General features: G+C 35.3%; 1 protein-coding gene across 1 annotated transcript in view; it reads right to left on the bottom strand.

The window, feature by feature from the left end:
• Positions 1–15,318, bottom strand: part of ADAMTS16 (ADAM metallopeptidase with thrombospondin type 1 motif 16) — a 248,323-nt gene that overhangs the window by 90,888 nt on the left and 142,117 nt on the right. Inside the window, exons 14-17 of the mRNA XM_069076863.1 lie at positions 15,165–15,295; positions 13,720–13,843; positions 13,040–13,284; positions 7,490–7,628 (exon numbers count right to left, since the gene is read on the bottom strand). Of these exons, the coding sequence (XP_068932964.1) occupies positions 7,490–7,628; positions 13,040–13,284; positions 13,720–13,843; positions 15,165–15,295 (639 nt within the window). The remainder of the gene's footprint in view (positions 1–7,489; positions 7,629–13,039; positions 13,285–13,719; positions 13,844–15,164; positions 15,296–15,318) is intronic.

Raw genomic sequence — 15,318 nt, 5'->3', positions numbered from 1 at the left:
ATCTGCCAGTTTAACCTGTGTGAACTAGGCTAACACATTCAGCTTTCTCATCTGTGAAATGAGGTGGGGCACAGAGATCTTGATCACTGCTAAGGTTTCTGCTAGCTCTAAATTTATGGTTTTAAGAGAAAAGAAAAAGAAGATAAGAGGAGAGGGTAGGGGAAGAGTTTGAGGGGATAGGAAGATAAATGTTCTCAATTTCATTTTTCTGTATTATTTTTAAAGATAGTCAAAGCTATGTAGTTCTGTAATAGATTTCTTCTTGAAAGTACTAAAAAAAATGACATGTTGCATTAGTACTACTAGCTTTTGCATGTTCTTATATTGGAATTTAGTACATTTTCCCACCTGTTTTCTAACTTACCTTCATTATAAAATTCCTAACATACTTCAATTGAGTTTCCTACATGTGCTTGTTCTACTACTCATGAGACAACAGTAATTTCTATTCCCCCCAGAAAGTTTTTAATGCCTGCATTATAGTTCTGGCTAGCACCCAACCTCTAATTTTTTTGTTCTTTTAGTGTCTAATGGAATGAAGATTTAAATTATTTCAAGCATATATATGGTGTGATTTTTCAAACTATGCCATTGTTTCCTCCAACTTCCAGTTCTTTTTGGATTCTTCTCTTCATTTCATCTGTCTAGTATATCACTGCCATAAATCTTCCAAATCTATTTTCAGTATCTTCTGTTTCAATACATTAGAACTTGACTCCTTGCACATGTACATTTTTCTTTTTCCCCCAAACAATATTATTAATAATCCAAATGATGTATAATTTTATGATTATTACTAAAATCTGGAAAATATAAAAAATGAATTGAAGCCAACTCATTTATATAAATGGCCATTCATTGTGAAGTTTTCCTGCAATATTTTATTATTGTAGTTCAAGACCTGCAAATATTCTCCCCACCATCACTCACTTAGAAGGTAACAGGGAAAATGAAGAAGTAAATTATTCTTACAAAGGTTTAACATAGCATTTTCTTTATCTTGGTTGAGGTGAATTGTCAATGGTATCATGGGTAATTCTTGTTCATCTCACTTTTGCTTGGTTTTCACAAGCCATGTCCCATAAACCTTTAAGAGTGAAAATGAGTATATGCTCACTTTGTACTCAAACTCAACATATGTATATTGTTCTTTTAAACACAGAGACAATACTATAAAGAAATCATTCATGATGGGTGGACAAAATCCAAATACTCTACTTGTAAGTCTCTTGCACATATCCTTCTCTATTACATTTTAAGTTCCTTGAAGGCAAGTATGACTGTTTTAAAATTTGCCTTTACTTATCTTGCTACCTCATCATCTACCACAATTATTTATATATAGAAAGTACTAAATGGGGGAGGCCAGGTGGCTCAGTGAGTAAGATCACTGGCCCCAGAGTCAGGATGACCTGGGATCAAATCTGGGCTCTGATACTTAGTACCACACCCAGAAATAACTGGCCATGTAACCTTGAGCAAGTTACTTAACCCCGATTGCTTATTAAAAAAAAAAGTACTAAATGTATTTTGAGTTTGTTGCACTATATAACCTATATTCTGCATTAAGAACTGTCAAAGAAAGGCATCTTTGTAGGTTTACTTGCGACCAGATTAACCTTCCTTCTTTTTCAATGAGTTTAGTACTTGACCCTTAATTTTCTTTCTAATCCAAAATCTGCCCTCATCCTTATTAAATATTCCCACTGATGCCCTGGGCTTCCAGTTAACATTGAACATAAACTTCCATTATAGCTCAGTCACCCAGGAGGATATTCATACCTTTACCCTTACCACCAACCCACTTTCCTACCTCTATGATCTTGAACTCTGAAAATCTTCTCTGGTTACTATACCCTGTTTTTAGAGTTTTCTCTCTCCTTCATTACTCCTAAATTCATTCTTTGTCCTCACTATGACCTCTAATGTCTCTACTCACCCCCACCTTCTCCTTGCCTATAACTATAGTCCTCCTTTTAGAATCTCAACCCCATTTTTTTAACCAATTCAACTGTTTTACCTAGTTTCCTCTGTCCATTGTCTTATTCCTAATAGCACATAGCCAAATCCCAACACCTACCAACCCATCCCAAGTATCTCCAGTGCTCTTCATCCCCCAAGGCTGAATGATCAGAGAAGAATTTGAACAATCAAGATGGTTCTGGACAATACAAATTTATGGTAACTCAACTCAACTCAAGAAGCAGTTGGATGGAATGCTTGACTTGGAGTCAGGAAGCCCCAAATCTAAATCCTGCATAGTTGTGTGACTATGGGCATGTCAATTAACTACTTTCAGCCTCAGTTTCCTCCTCTATTATCACCTAAAAATAGAGATAATAATATCACCTATCTCACTGTGTTTTTGGGGATTAAGTGACATGTTAAGTGACATGTTAAGTTTTTTGGCAAACCTTAAAACATTATATAATGTTAATTATTATTATTAATTATTATTATTCAACTGTGCCTTCACTGTTGTACACCAATCCTTTTATTCTTCCTTATTACTCTGCAACAGTCTCTATAGTGGCTTTTCTAAATCTTGCCCTCTCCACTCAAGCCTAAGCTACCAACCACTCTCCCATCTCTTCCTGGAGAGGTTTTCAACTACTTTTTAACTGAGAAAACTTAGTTATTTACAATGAATCCTCTATTTTCTATTCTACATTCCAAATTCTCTCTACATTATTATCAATTCTCTCTTCTTTTACTACAATTGCTAAGAAAAAGGTAAGCTTTTTCCCTTTTCTATATCTTAATTTGTGCCCTTAATAGTATCCCCTTCTTACTCTTTAAAGAACTTAACTATTCAATTATTCCCTATATCATTTTCAAACTCTATTTATTGGTTCCTTTGACACAGCTTAATTAACATGGACAGGCTCCTTTATCTTTTTTTTTTAAGCAATTGGGGTTAAGTAGCTTGCTCAAGGTTACAAGGCCAGTTATTTTGTGTGGGTGCCAAGTATCTGAGGCTGGAATTGATCCTGGGTCTCCCAATGCCTGGACAGGTGTTCTTACTCACTGTACCACCTGCCCACCCCTCAGGCTCCTTTATCTTTAAAGGAACAAAAAACAAACAAAAACCTTTCTTGGTTCATGTGATAGGGTATAGGTTCTGGGAAACCCCTTGAACTCTGAAAGAACCTTCCCACTTGCTGAGACATTTGCCTGAGGTCATAAGCTTTTCATTATCCTAGGCCCAAATCTCTGTTAGTCTTAACCTAGCCTAGCCCTCCATTGTCTAGCTACTTCCCACCCTTGATCCTATCAAAATATCTATACCCAAATTGATTACCTTTAAACTAGCCTAGCCTTCCATTGTCATCCCCAGGAAGTCTCCAGCTATTTCCCACCCTTAATCTCATTACTGAAGTCTGACCTCAGTCTCCTCAAGATCCTCCTTAGACTCCTCCTCTAGACCACCCCTTAGATCACTCCCACAATCTTTCTGTATATAAGATCCATCTTGCTTTCATGAAAGGGCTGAGATTAATCTAGCACAGCCTCACTCTGTCAGATTATTCTGGCCTGCTTGTCAGTACAAGCTTCACAAATAAATACTTAGGGTCCTTAAGAGTCTCCCCATTATGGTGAATCTTTAATAAACTTTGCTTTACTTTGGCTGAGAGACTTTAGTCTAATTCATTCATTGAGAGCTGATTATTAAATTTTAGTATTTGCATCTCAGAAATAAGCAATCACTAAAAATCAGGATTAAATGTATTGTTTTATTGATTGTCTAGACTTAAGAAAGTATGAATATTTTAGTTTAAACTAAAAATTTTGTTTCCATACTGTTTTTTCCCCCTGGAGATACTAGTTGTTAGATATTTACCAGCACACCTCTGCATTGCCCCATAAACCTTGTTTGAGCTGAGCAAGAGTGAAGTAGAAGGCAAAGATGTCACCATACTGAAGGCCTGGTGATTGCAGATGAATAATGGTAATAATAACTGGCATTTATAATAACTGGCATTTAAGGTTTGGAAAGTGCTTTTATATCCATTATCTCATTGGTACCTCACAATATCATGCTTTTATCCATTCTTGAATTTGAGAGCCATTTTGTTTTTCTTTACATACTCATTGCCTAGCATAATACACAGTAGGTACTTGATAAATGCTTGCTGAACTTGAAAACTAATGTTATGAATAGAAATTAAACCACATTAGTATTGAAATGAAAGAGATTGCCTTTCGTAATTTGGAGATAAAATATACATTAAGTTGAATTACTCTATTTTTTAGGTAATGGGAAAATTGGTTATACCTGTTTGTATTGCCTTGTTTTTCTCTTGGTTATGAGAATGGGAAAGTAGCCAAGAGATTAGGCAGGAATGTGAATGGAATACCCAAATGTCCCAGCAGTAATCAGGAGGCCGCCTGGTTTACTAAGAGTAAGTCTGGAATTGTGGAACAGGCAAATGAACTCAATATAGAACACTCAGATGGACATAATTCTGAATCAATAGGGAATGCTCTGGACAAGAAAGATACCATTTTCCTTTGGGGGACATAATGGAGTAAACTACACATGGGGTATTGGCTCCCAGCCCATAAGTAAATAATGTTGGCCACGGTTTCAGTCAGGAAAAATTTTAGTGAGCTAAGACAGACTAACAAATTGAGTACTATCCCATTATGCTACATAAAATTCTTTACTCCATATTTCTAATTACTCTCCATCATATAGCATTCTAGTTTACTTAGCCCATACAATATTTCTAATTTATATTCTTTTCTTCTTTCAAAATACTTTGCTTAAAAACCAGCATGATCTACGTCTTCTTGGGAAAGAGAGAAAAAGTGTGTGATTCAAGCAACAAGTCATTGTGGGAAAGGCAAAGGGAGAGGAGAGAGACAACTGAGGTTCAGGTACAGCAGCTCTCTGAACTCAGAAAGCCCCAGACGGTCTCAGTGTCTGAGGTGGGATTTTCAGTTCAATGGGGTTTAGAAATGTCCAAAAATAAAGGCTCCCCTGGATCATTTATAAGGAGGATCTGGTAGTGTAGAGAATTGACTACATGTCAACAAATCTCAAAGCCAAGAACAGGTTCCTTCACAACCAAAAATTCATGAGTTAAATTTATCATCAGTTGAGGGCTCTTTATGGGTCATATACAATGGCATTTCAATATTGAAGTAACCATAATAAAAGTTGGAACGTAGTCTTTTTTCAAAGATAATATTAATGAAGTACCAATGTATTATTGCTGTTATAGATTATATACCAATGTATTATTGCTGTGAAAGAGGGTCAGTGGTGCCTTTTAAGATGAAATATTTCCCCCAATTCTCATAGTAGCCACAGAAGAAATTGTTCATCTACTCAGAGTGGGAACTGATGTAGGATTTGTAAATGATGGGAATTTGAAGATCTCCTCTGCCCCTTAATAAACCTAAGGAAATTTAAAGATCTTCCTTGATTTGAAGATCTTCCCTGTCCCCAAATAGGCCAAATGTAATCACATGGAGTCTTTGGTGGGAGAAGTTTGTTGTAGGATGGAGTAGAGTCCACAGGAATCTGGAGTTAGAGCCAGAGAGATGGTGGGAGAGAGAGGACATACCCAGGGAGACAGCTAGGCTTGTAACTGCTGTGACAGTTACACTTGTAAGTGTTTGTTTGTGGGAAGGTCAAAGGATGGTGTGACTTCATGCTGTGCTATGGTGTATTAACTTCATTACTACTATGATGAATTTGACTTTCTGGTGTCTGTATAAATGTTTTGCTTTTATTTTATATATAGAGATCCTGTTTTATTTTGCAATTGAGAACTGTGCCAGCATATTTACAGTCACTATTGATGCTGTGAATATTATTCTGGCACAAAAGTACTTAGAAAGGGAAGGTGTCTAATGGATGACTACAGTGAATCTAAAATCCAGGTACTCAGTGAGTATCTCTCTGGATTTCACCACAGCCATCTCAGTGGTTGGATGTGTTACTACTGTGTTTGGCAGCTACACTAAGCAAATGAAAGTCTTGGCTGGTGTCCATATCTGTCTTAGTCAGGTTTGTTAAACAACTCTGACCACTGATATCCAAAGAACTGCTGTGCTTCATCTACACAGAGAAAGGTTGTATCCTCAGCTACCTCTTTTCCTCTTTCTCTTCCTCTTCCTTCCCTTCTCCTAAGGCAGTTGATTAAGGAGTGAAGAGCAAAGTGGAAGGTGACTGCTTATCAATTTCAGAGTTGAACTATGATATACCTCAGGGCTAGCCACAGAAACTAAATATAGACAAGCTGTAATTAGCTACTTTAACATTACCCTAGGGGTGTCGTCTCTAACCTCTACCTCCTAAATCATCTCTACCTTCTAATATTCAATTAGTTGTCAGGTACCAAAATTAAGATATGGCTGAGAGAGGCTTAGGATGGTGGTATAGTGAGGATATGTATAACTTCATATAACTCTACTTGTTTCCAAAAGGCAGTCAGTGACTCTTAGATTATTTATTTTTTAGTATTATTTACTATACTTCTGTTTTTTTTTCTCCTTCTATCCTTCAAAAAGATTACACATAATAATTAAAATAGTTTCATGGAATAAGTACAGATGGTGTAACAAGTTTTTCATTAAATGTTATGAGAACAGAATCCTAGGCATTCAGTCACTTTTTCTAAGTCACAACCTAGGTGAAATCAGTAACATTACTCAGAGCTCCAACATCCACCAAAAGAGTCCTATTTTGTTAATTTAGACTTGGAAGATAATGTACCTTTCATAGCTTGTGAATTTCATAGAGATGAACTTTGTCTTATCTTTGGAAAATGAACAAAATAAATGTATAGATTCTTCCCAAGTTTCATTTGATGATTTTCTACAATTGCAAACAATAAAGAAATCTACCCCCCCCACACACTATTTGTTTGCTTTTTAAACTCTGCTAAATGAATTAACTTTTTTCTAAGAGGTTGCTATTTAGGGAACTTTCCTTGAGGAGAACAAAATACTTAAATAACCATCCACTAATCCCACATTATAACAGTATTCCATAGGCATGAAAAGTAACTGGTGAACACAGGCACTATATTCTTAATCTTTCCAGAATGATCACACATTATACATGCTCGTGCATTGTATATACCAACTAGCCTGGCTGACATCCTATTCCTCATACGTGACTTTTTATCATCTGTCTCTGACCCTTTGAACAGGTTGGTCCCTATGGCTGGCATGTTCTCTTCTCACTTCCAACTCTTAGAATTTTATGCCCATCAAGGGTTCAGGTACAACCAAAGCCTTTCTGATACCTTTACTTGTAAGTATTCTCCCCATCCATGAGATTATTTTGTATTTACTCTTCATAACTTTGTATATTCTTTCTGTGTATATATAATTTTCCTCTCTAGAAGGCAAATTCTTTTAGGGTTTATTCATTTTTGTCAGTTTATTCTTAGGGCCCAGTACAGGGCTTAGCACATAATGTGTCCTCAATAAATATATATATACTTATACATTGATGTCAGTACTGAATTACCTCCACCACAGGTAGCTGAACATTCAGAACGGATGATGGCCCATGTATAGTTGTGCTTTGACCCATGCTTCTTCTCATTTTCCAGTTTAGGGACAGAATATTCCCAACTAATTCCTGGGTTCCGACCTTGAAACAGAAGCTAAAACAGCAGCAACAACAACAAAACAAGGAAAGAAAGAAGTAAATTAATTCAGGTGAATGAATTAAACATATGCTACAATTTAAAAACAAGATAAAAACAAACCTCCATGATGACATTGCCTAGGATGAATAAAAACCATTTATTTTGCTCTCCCGTTCAAACCAGTATTAACTATCTAAACAAGAATTCTTTCTCTTCTATCTAGATCCACTAACTCTAGCAAAGGGTTTCATTTCAGACACTGTGATTTTTATCATTCAGGGTTTGTCAGCCTTTCCCTCCTCCTCCCCCCCCCAAAATCTTAATCAAACAAAAGTTCTTCAATATAATTATTCATCCATTTCCTTCAGTATTCCTTTCTGGTCCACATTCTTTATTTAAAATCTCACACCTGCAGTGATAGACAAATATGATAGAATCGTCCCTTTCTCCTGAGATGCCCAATGATTCCAAATACCTAAATATTCATAAACGAGTTTAAAAAAAAGAGATCCCTCTGGGGAGAGGAAAGCAAATGCAGGAATGATGTGTGTCATTTAGTCATGCTTACTGATATGTGTTTGTTCATGCCTGGGGAAGGGAGGAGACTATTATATAGTCTACAATTTGCGTATACACAGGTAGTCTCGATCCATATTTCTTAGCCTTTAAAAAATTCTATAGCCCTCTTGAAACAAACATTCCAAAGATTGTCATCCAGAAAAGTTTAGCCTTCTGGGAGCTTCACTTTCCAATCCAGTGTTCAGTTTCCTGCTTCTGGAATTCTTCCTAGGATGTTTCATATGACTTGAATGATGTTTCATATGACCACCTCCATCTTTCTTCCCAATATACCACATTCTTTTCTCTCTTGAAACTGCTATTTGAGGTCTGCTCCTCCAAGAGCCTTTCCTTATATAACTTTATCCATCCTCCACCCCACTGGGATAATTCCTGCCTTCTTAATCTCAATTTGCTTTTGAAATAACTTGTCATTTCATTTACATATTTATGTTGACTGTATATTTATATTTCTCACCTCCCATATTAAACACTTTATTAGAAAAAAAGAAAAGGATTTAGTAGAACGAGAGAGTGTTGCATGTGAGGCAGGTATACATTTGCAGAGAAATTAATAAACTTTGCAGCTTATGGTTTTATCTCTGTAAATTTGAGTGTTTAGGCATAGAAGTTTAACGCAGAGCATTTGGGTAAAGGTTAAAAAAAGAGGAAAATAAAAATAATGTAACCTTTGGAGCATACATAGCCTCCTTGGCTAGGATGATGCTTTCCAAATATATATTATCAGATTGACACAGAGGCAAGATAGAATAGTGAGTAGAGACTTCTCTGGCTATCTGACCATCTGTTTCAAGGCTCACTCTGTCAAGTCAGAGCATCTGATAAATTCTTGAATTACCTTACTGACAATTTCATCTCTCAGAAGGCAAAGAAAGCAAAAAAGGGAAACTGCTACTCTGGATTTACTAACAAGTGAAAGCAGGCTGGTGATATGAAAGTGGCAGCTACCTTGGGGGGAAATGACCATGTATCATGGAATTTGTTCATGCAAAGGAAGGAAGCACTTCAGTAAGATTTCAAGCAGATTACAAAAAGTCCAGATGTGGGCTAGGTTGATGCTAAAGACAAATACTTCAGAAAGGATTATAGGTCAAGAGGAATTGGAAGTTGTGAATATTTCAATAGTGTAAACAACCACAAATTATCCTAATAAGAGGAAAAATATAGGCAATAGCAATTCTGAGTTTAAAAGAATAAAAACAAAAAGGTGGGAGGAAAGTAATATAACTAAGGATTAACATAAAAGAATGACATAAACCTATGAAAATAAAGATTAACAGAAAATGAAATGTGGCTTGTGAAAAGTACTGAATACAACTGATATAAAAACTTTTAAAGGCATATTTGGAGCAATAAATTGAATAAAGAAAAGGGAAAAGCCCTTTGCTTAGGCAAGAATCCCAAAATGATCAAATCTCATAGTTGGAAAAGTCTAGTCCAGCATATACCTGAAATAACATCCCTTCTTCACAATACCTGGATACCTGACAAGTGGGTCATTTCCTTTTGCTTTCTAGTACAAGAAACCCCATTATTTCCCAGTGCTTTCTATGACCCTTTTAATGGGTTACCAAAGCTGCTCATTCTGCTTTTGCTAGTTTTGATTATTAGAAATATCTTATCATATCAGTCTCAAATTTGTCTTTTTTTTTTTTACCAATGGTTCTGAATTTTATTTGTAGGGACCAAGAAAAAGAATTCTAGTCCTTCTTTCACAAATATATGAAGAATTATCATATCTGCTTTAAGTCTTCTCAAAGCTAAACATTCTTAGTTTCTTTAAAAATATATTTGCATACCATAATTTTGGGGCCCTTCACTATTCTAGGTACCAGAAATGAACATGATGCCTCTGATAAGGTATGACCAGAGCAGTGTACATGGAACTGTCACCTCCTTCACTCCTTCAGCCTAAGATTTCTATCATTTTAGGACTACTGTGCCACATTGTGAATTAATATTGAGCTTGCCACTTCCTAAAACCCCCAAATAGTTTTCAGACAAACTGCATTCTAGTAATACTCTTCCTTAATCATATTTGTTTAAGATTTTATATTTATCTGTATTAAACTTTATCTTATAAGCCCAAGCCTAATTTTTTTTAGCTTACCAAGAACTTTTTTGGATCTTGGATCAGTTGTTGAATGCGTTAGCTTTCCCTCCCAATTTCTTTCATCTGCAAATTTGATAACCATTTCATCTGCATCTTTAGTCAGTTATGTGTGTATGTAAGTATATATGTACATATATGGGTATATGATTTGATGACGATCCATAACAATTTCTTTATGTTTTCAGCTAGGAGTGTGCTGGAGCCAATATGAACTGACTTGGTTTTTTTATTATTTATTTTATTATTTATTTATTTTATTTTTGTTGTTTTATTTTCTTTTAATTGGGGCTTGATTTATTATTCTGTATGTTGTCTAGACTTATTAAAGTGTTAATAATACAGATTAAATTTCAGAGTGTATATACATAAATTTTTTTTTCTGGAGAGATAAGTTATTAAATATCTACCTGCACACCCCTAGTAAGAAGGTCAATGTAGACGTGGTTCAGTTCCTTCAACAGTGTGTCAACTCACTGGTTACTGGACAAAGATTGCAATTAAAATGACTAATAACTAAATCGTTGTCTAACAATTATGTGATTCTTAGCAATCTTTACTATCTTTTCTACCACTCTAACATCATCAATTTGAAAGCAGATTTTACAGGAGTAAAAGTTATTTTCTACATTTGTTTCAGAGACTATAATTATATTTGATAAGGAAGAGGATCTAGGTTGTGTAGGGGAAATTAATATCATTATTATCTACTCTTGCCAAACAAGATGGTGCACCTGGGCCACTTGGCCTTACCTTCTGTTTTGCCATGATTTTCTTCAGACCCTTTGGGTATTAACCATATGACCTGCTGTTGCAGTCTCAACCACTGAATGTTGCTATTGTCACTTGCCTTGATGCTGTACCCACTGGATCTTTTAATCTCTGCTCTATCTAAAACTTTCTATATATTTTGTCTCCCCTAACTGGAAAGTGAACTCCTTGAAAGCAGAGACTTTCTTGCCTTTCTATTTGCAACCTAACCCTTAACATAGTATTTGGAACTTAGGAATGCTTAATAGGGGGAGCTAGGTGGCACAGTGCAAGGCCTGGAGTCAGGAAGTCTCATCTCCCCAAGTTCAAATCTGGCCTCAGACACTTACTAGCTCTGTAATCCTGTTTGCCTCAGTTTCCTCATCTATAAAATGAGCTAGAGAAGAAAATTGTAAACCACTCTGATATCTTTACCAAGAAAACCCCAAATGGGGTCACACAGAATTGGACATGATTGAAAATGCCTGAACAAGTACTTAATAGCCAGTTTTATGTTCCATTCCATTGGATTGCTATGTCCAAAATAATATTTAATCACCATGTGGTTCAACCAAGAGATATTTTATTTCTAACTTAGATTGTTCTGCAGATATACATACATACATACACACACACACATACACACGTCCTTTCCAAATTGGTAGAATTTTTTAGAACTTCTTCCTCTGTATTATGATAAGGCATCAGAAAAGAGCCTATATGTAGGTCAAACCATGTAACACCACAAAATAGTTTACTCTAGATATCCCTGATGTGCAACAGAATGATCACACTATTCTAATACAAAAAATATGAAGCTTCACGGCCCCATTTGTAGTAATTTATTTTCACAATTTCTACTTTTTAAAAATGAGATTAATTTTTGGGTAGATTTCAGATACTTTCGAATAATCAAGCTGTCCATAACTGTATCATTATTCATTCTTCTTCATCATCATTGGATTAAATTACAGTTTCCCTCATTGCCAGGAGCCATATATTCTATTTTCTTGATTTTGTCTGATAGCGCTGGGTTGACGCCATTTAAAATCTGTTTCAAAATTTTATTTAAATTCCCACTGAAAATATCATGTTGTGTGGAGAGTGATGTGGTTCTTTTACTTAAGTTTTTATATAATAGAAGGAAATTTTTATAAGGGTTTTTTTTTTTCTGAAATGAGCCTTAACTAGGAAGAAGGAATAAAATGCATTTAAAAGAAAATAAAAGCAGATAAAATACTGTAATTGGTCAGAAGGAAAAAAAAAATCCTAATTAGAAAAAAAAGGAGAAATCACAAAGATCATATGTTGTGGCAAGGGCCATTCTTTACAGCTATAGTATCTTCTTTAATCCACATGAACAGAAGGAAAAGAAAGGACATGAAGAAGCAGGAAACTAGAGAGTAGCTACTGCCCTCTCTCCTCCAAATTCTGCCACTCCAGAGGGAGACAAAATTGGAAAGAAAATAAAATTGCCACAAACATGATTATATGTGATAAAAACCTGCCAATACAGAACTACACATTGGTTTCATTGGATTTAGACTTTGTTTGTTGTTATTGTCAGTTCCACTTACAATGATTTCTGTGTGACTGTAAAACTTTTTGACCACACACAGGGTTGTGCTATATCAAATTTTGTTTTAACTAGTTCAACAGAGGAACGCAGTGCTAATATGTTTTAGAGTACATTTCAGAATAACAGCCTGATAGACTTATTTTTCTGTAAAATCTTCCCAGAAAATATCTTGTGTACATATATATATGCGTATATAGGTGGATATAATATCACTGACAGTAATTTAACCATGAAGTGCACTATCTCCATCTACCGTTCTTTCCCTCATTATTGAGATACGCATAATACAAGAAGAGGCATAACTACTGTGTCTCAGTATTAACAAAACCAATAATCAATATGCAATCCTTAGAACTGTCTCTAGCAACCTCCAGTTCCACACACCGAAATCACGAGACAAGATATTACCTCTATTACTAAGGTTTCGTTGGTTGGTCCAGAAGAGGTTAAAGACTCTGGTTGATTGTATGCCCGTCTGTAGTCAAAGGCAGTACCAGAAAACTTGTATCGGCCAGGCCAGTCCACTGTCCAGTAACCATTCAGATAGTATCTTTTGAGGGTATTGCGCACAGCAATATAGGAGGTAGATACATTCATTTCATGTATATGAATACTGCGAGCACCAGCAGGAATGGTCACTATCTGATAATACTCTAGATGAAAGGAAACAGGAACATGTAGTCTTTTGCACAAAACTGCCAGGACAAAAACTAAGGTATTTCTGTTCTTTGTAACTCAGACATGGGCATAGAGGCCCTATCCACATTAGAATCAGTATGAATATCTGTTTTGGCAATCATTTACTTTAGAACTACGAATCACTTTTTAAAACTGGAGCAGAGCTGTTGTAATTTTGACTATTCCTACAAACCACTTTTACTCAAATAGCCTAGCAACTACTCTTTTTTTTAAAAATCAAAACAAAAACTTGAGAGTCATTATCTAAAGCAGGAAATGAAAAAATATATAAGATCCTGTTGAAACCTGGGACCCCCTGCTGCTTTCACTATTCATTTCAGGTCCATCCCCCAAAGAAGTTCTAACTTAAAACTCCCAGAAAACCTAGGGAGCAGCTATAAAATACTCACGGTTTGTGTAGTGGTGTTTAGCATAATGACCCTTGTAAAGTCTGCAACTCGTATTATTTCCTTTGCACACCCCACAAGAGTCTTCAGTGGCACTAGAACCAAGGACATGGTCACAGCCAACTGTCTGGAGAATATGAGATCATGTATTATTTGTAAAATGCCAAAGAACCGATGTTTATATTATGTTTTAATGTTATAAAGTACAATACATATTTCATTTGACCCTTATTTAAAGAACAATACAAACTTAGATATAAACATTTTTATCTCTGTTTTATAAACAATTTGTAGTAATTTTTCAACAAGGAAACTGAGGCTTTGAAAAGTAAGATGGTTTGCCTAGGGTCACACAGCTAGTAAGCATCAAAAGCCAGGTTATCTGGAATCCCAGTTCAAAATTCTGGTCATGCTATATTATGATGCCTCCCAGAATGTAAGCAAAATATTCAATTCTATCCAATTCAATTGAAGAAGTATTCATTAAGTACAGAAACCATTCTAAGTACAGGAACAACAACAAACTAACAAAAAAAGAAAAAATAGCTCCTGCCATCAAGTTTATAGAAATCATGAAAACATACCCCTTATCAGTATTTTTTCATAAGATATTAATAAAATTACGCTGTCTGATCAAAATATCAAAAAATATGCATTAAGTGACTGTGTGCACAGTAGCCACAATTCATATTCTCACATAAATGAATATTCAAAACCCCCAATTTTAAGACCTATTTTACCCCCATAAAATTTGCCACATGTCAACATTATCTCAAGTCCTAAGTAATTCTTATTATTATGCACTGTTGTAGGGACACAGAAGAAAGTGAGACCCAGAGAATATCAACTAGGTATGGGTTACAATTTATTTCACATATTCTAGTGGTACTGTTTTATATAACTATAGAGTATGCACAGAGAAATATTTGATTCTACATGAAGATGATTCTCATCAAGGTGGCAAAATAATTGCCATACTGTTTTCTGAAAAATTCTCTTTTCACAAATCTTTACTGTCCTTCATGCTATGCCTCTTTGTAGTTTTACTATGTAATCAAAGACAAGAAAAAATATCATGAAACAATTCAATAGAAGATTTAAAAGGAATGACATATTTGACTAATTTTGAAATAGGAAGACAGAAAACATCTATAAATTATGGAATTTTAGATCTGGAAGACATCTAATAGATTATTTAGTCCCAACTTTCTCAGTTTTCTAACAACAAAACAAAGACTCCGAATTTTCTGTGCAATTGCCCAAAGGCACAATAATATTTGATGACAGACTTGGGAGTGTAACCCAGTACTCCTGACCTCCCTCCCCTAAGTTTAAAACTAGTTCTTAAAAGTCAACAATTCATTGTTATTGCTTGCAGTATCTGAAATGGCATCTTAATTGAGGAACTAAATTAAGTCTACAATAGAATACCTTTTCATCATTATTACCTCACATATCCCATCTATACACACATTACGGGTGTCCTCTGAACATGGAGTCCCATCTTTGACTTTATTTGACAAAGAAAAGAAGAAATCAAATCCTTCAGCGATACAGTAGAGTTTGCATAAGTCCTGATCTTAAAAAAAGAAGAGAAAAACA

Source organism: Petaurus breviceps, unplaced genomic scaffold (assembly GCF_028583685.1).
Source record: "Petaurus breviceps papuanus isolate PSGF00001 unplaced genomic scaffold, PetGlider_PUasm1.0 151, whole genome shotgun sequence".
NCBI lineage: Eukaryota > Metazoa > Chordata > Mammalia > Diprotodontia > Petauridae > Petaurus > Petaurus breviceps.
This window is presented reverse-complemented; position numbering and strand designations above follow the sequence as displayed.